This window comes from Alosa pseudoharengus, unplaced genomic scaffold (assembly GCF_046254945.1).
Source record: "Alosa pseudoharengus isolate Yale_2024_CS ecotype anadromous, Long Island Sound unplaced genomic scaffold, YU_APseudo_1.1 YU_APseudo_1.1_scf_5, whole genome shotgun sequence".
NCBI lineage: Eukaryota > Metazoa > Chordata > Actinopteri > Clupeiformes > Clupeidae > Alosa > Alosa pseudoharengus.
The window spans coordinates 36885208-36887707 of NW_027468837.1; the positions used below are offsets into that span (position 1 = coordinate 36885208).

The 2500-nt window shown below is 48.6% G+C and overlaps 1 protein-coding gene across 1 annotated transcript in view; it reads right to left on the reverse strand.

The window, feature by feature from the left end:
• Positions 1 to 2500, reverse strand: part of foxp4 (forkhead box P4) — a gene marked incomplete in the record, with an annotated part of 124307 nt that overhangs the window by 11644 nt on the left and 110163 nt on the right. Inside the window, 2 exon segments of the mRNA XM_076269251.1 lie at positions 297 to 363; positions 1197 to 1318. Of these exon segments, the coding sequence (XP_076125366.1) occupies positions 297 to 363; positions 1197 to 1318 (189 nt within the window).

Here is a 2500-nt window from a genome sequence, read left to right on the forward strand (position 1 = left end):
ATTTTATGCAGTGACCTTAATTGACAAATACTTGATGCTATAAATCATCGGAGTGCCTTTGAACGTGAGTGTGTGAGTGAGCGTGTATGTGTGTGTGTGTGCCCACGCACAGGCGAATATGAGAATGTATCATGGGAAGAGAGTGAGTGGGAGGTTTGGGAATGTGCTAATTATAACAGGAAATTGATAGCAGTGCCCTTGTGCTTTTGATCCAGCCTTCATTTCTTTATTTCAGCCATGCCGTGTGTGTGTGTGTGTGTGTGTATGAGCCACTGTGCTATGAGGGCATCACTCACCTGGTAGCTGGCATTGAGGGATCCGAAACCGAGCCCAGAAATCATGTTCTTCACCAGTGTAGGGCTTCTGCAAAACACACACACACAGGGAAAATGAGAAGAGAACCAAAACATTACAAAATGTGCACATCGTACATTAATTAATTATCACTTATTTCCAATACAATTCATTTGAGAGTTCAAAGAGATTTTTTTAAACAAAGTTGTTGCAGTGCTTTAAAACATTCAGGCCTGCCAATACCCCTAGCTACTCAGACACCAGACGTGCACAAAAACACACACACACACACACACAAAAACACACACTGTGGCTACACAAACACATATGTTCTGCCTGTCAGGTCTGTAAACACAGGCATTCTCTTGGCCCAGAGCAGTACACAGACACACGCACACACACACACACACACTTGGCTCAATTTCCCATTTGTTTCCAGTCAGTGAGCTGTGGGGCTGAAATCTGGCGAGCAGGCCGTCGCCGTGGTAATTTGCCGTGGTCGTCGTGGTAGCGCTTGAAAAGGCGTGTAACATCTGTTTGTACAAATGCAAGCAAGCAAGCGCTGACACACAACACTAAACGCTGTGGACACGGCGGGAGAAACACAGAGTGTGGCGTCTGACCCAACACACACACACACACACACACACAGGCCCTTAGTGCATTCCACTCAGATAGCAATGTGGATGTGTGAAAGACAGACTGAAATATGCACCCACAAGTCTCACTCGCACATATAGAAACATTGAGTACACACACAAACACACTAACGCACACACACTTCTGTGCCACTCTGTGTGTGTGTGTGTGTGTGTGTGTGTGTGTGTGTGTGTGTGTGTGTGTGTGTGTGTGTGTGTGTGTGTGTGTGTGTGTGTGTGTGTTGCGGACCCCGGTACACGTACCCGGTCATCTTTGGTGGTCTCCTCTTTTGGTATTCCACTTCATCCACGGTCCACACAGCTCCTTTAACATTCTCCACGCGCACAAAACACTTATGCAGACTCAGGTTGTGGCGCACGGCATTCTGAATGAGAGAGAGAGGGAGAGAGAGAGAGAGAGGGAGGGAGAGAGAGAGCGAGGGAGAGAGAGAGCGAGGGAGGGGGGGTTGGTGGGGGTTCATTTTTACAGATTAGCAAAATGATCTTTGTGATGAGAGTGGAGAGAGAGGTGTGCAGCTTAAGACAATGAGCTGCAATGAGGGCCCATTCTTAACCACCATTACAATACAGCCACCACCACCAGTGCTCAACTCATTACACATGGGGCTAAGGATGGAGGAGGAGAGGAGAGGAGGAGGAGGAGAGAAGAGGAGACAGAACACAGAGCAGGGAGGAGGAGAGGAGAGGAGGAGGATGGGAGGAGAGAGGAGAGGAGGAGGAGAGGAGAGAAGAGGAGACAAAACACAGAGCAGGGAGGAGGAGAGGAGAGGAGGAGCAGGAGGAGGAGAGGAGAGAAGAGGAGACAGAACACAGAGCGAGGAGAGAGGAGGAGGAGGAGGGGAGAGTGGAGGAAAGGCGAGATGTGTGAAATGAAGGCTGTGGTTTTGTGGTCAGATGTGTGGCTCGTCTCAGCTAGTTTTATCTCCCTGTCTTACACACCACCCTCTCCACACCACAAGCCAACGTCACATAACACACACACACACACAATCCACCACACTCTCCTCACCGCAAGCCAGCACCATACTACACAAACACCAACACCATACAACACACACACACACACACACACACAACTGGTCAGATGCTGACCACAGTCTCATTTCACACACACACACACATATATATATATATATATGAACACAGAGTGTTCAGAGATGTGTCACCAATCATGAGCATATTCTACATAGTGGGCCCCCACCGTACATTGTCTGGATGCAGAGACAAAGCTCAGCTCAGGGGAGGGGGGGGGTGGTGGATTCTATCTCGCAACACTAAAAATAAGAGAAAGATGCACCCTACACCCCCCGCACCACCCAAATCCACCCCATCACCCCCCTAAAGTCCCTTTTTTCCCCCAGACTTTAAATTTGACTAATCAGGCCCTATCTAGAGAGAGCCCTCTGGGGGAGGCCTGCCTTTTCATCTGCTGTTTGTACTGTGTTCATGGCCAATTTCATTACCAAGTTTAATTCGTGTATAATTAAATCCTGTGTATTTTCACTGACACGTTCTCTCTCCTCCACATCGTGAGCGAGGGACACACA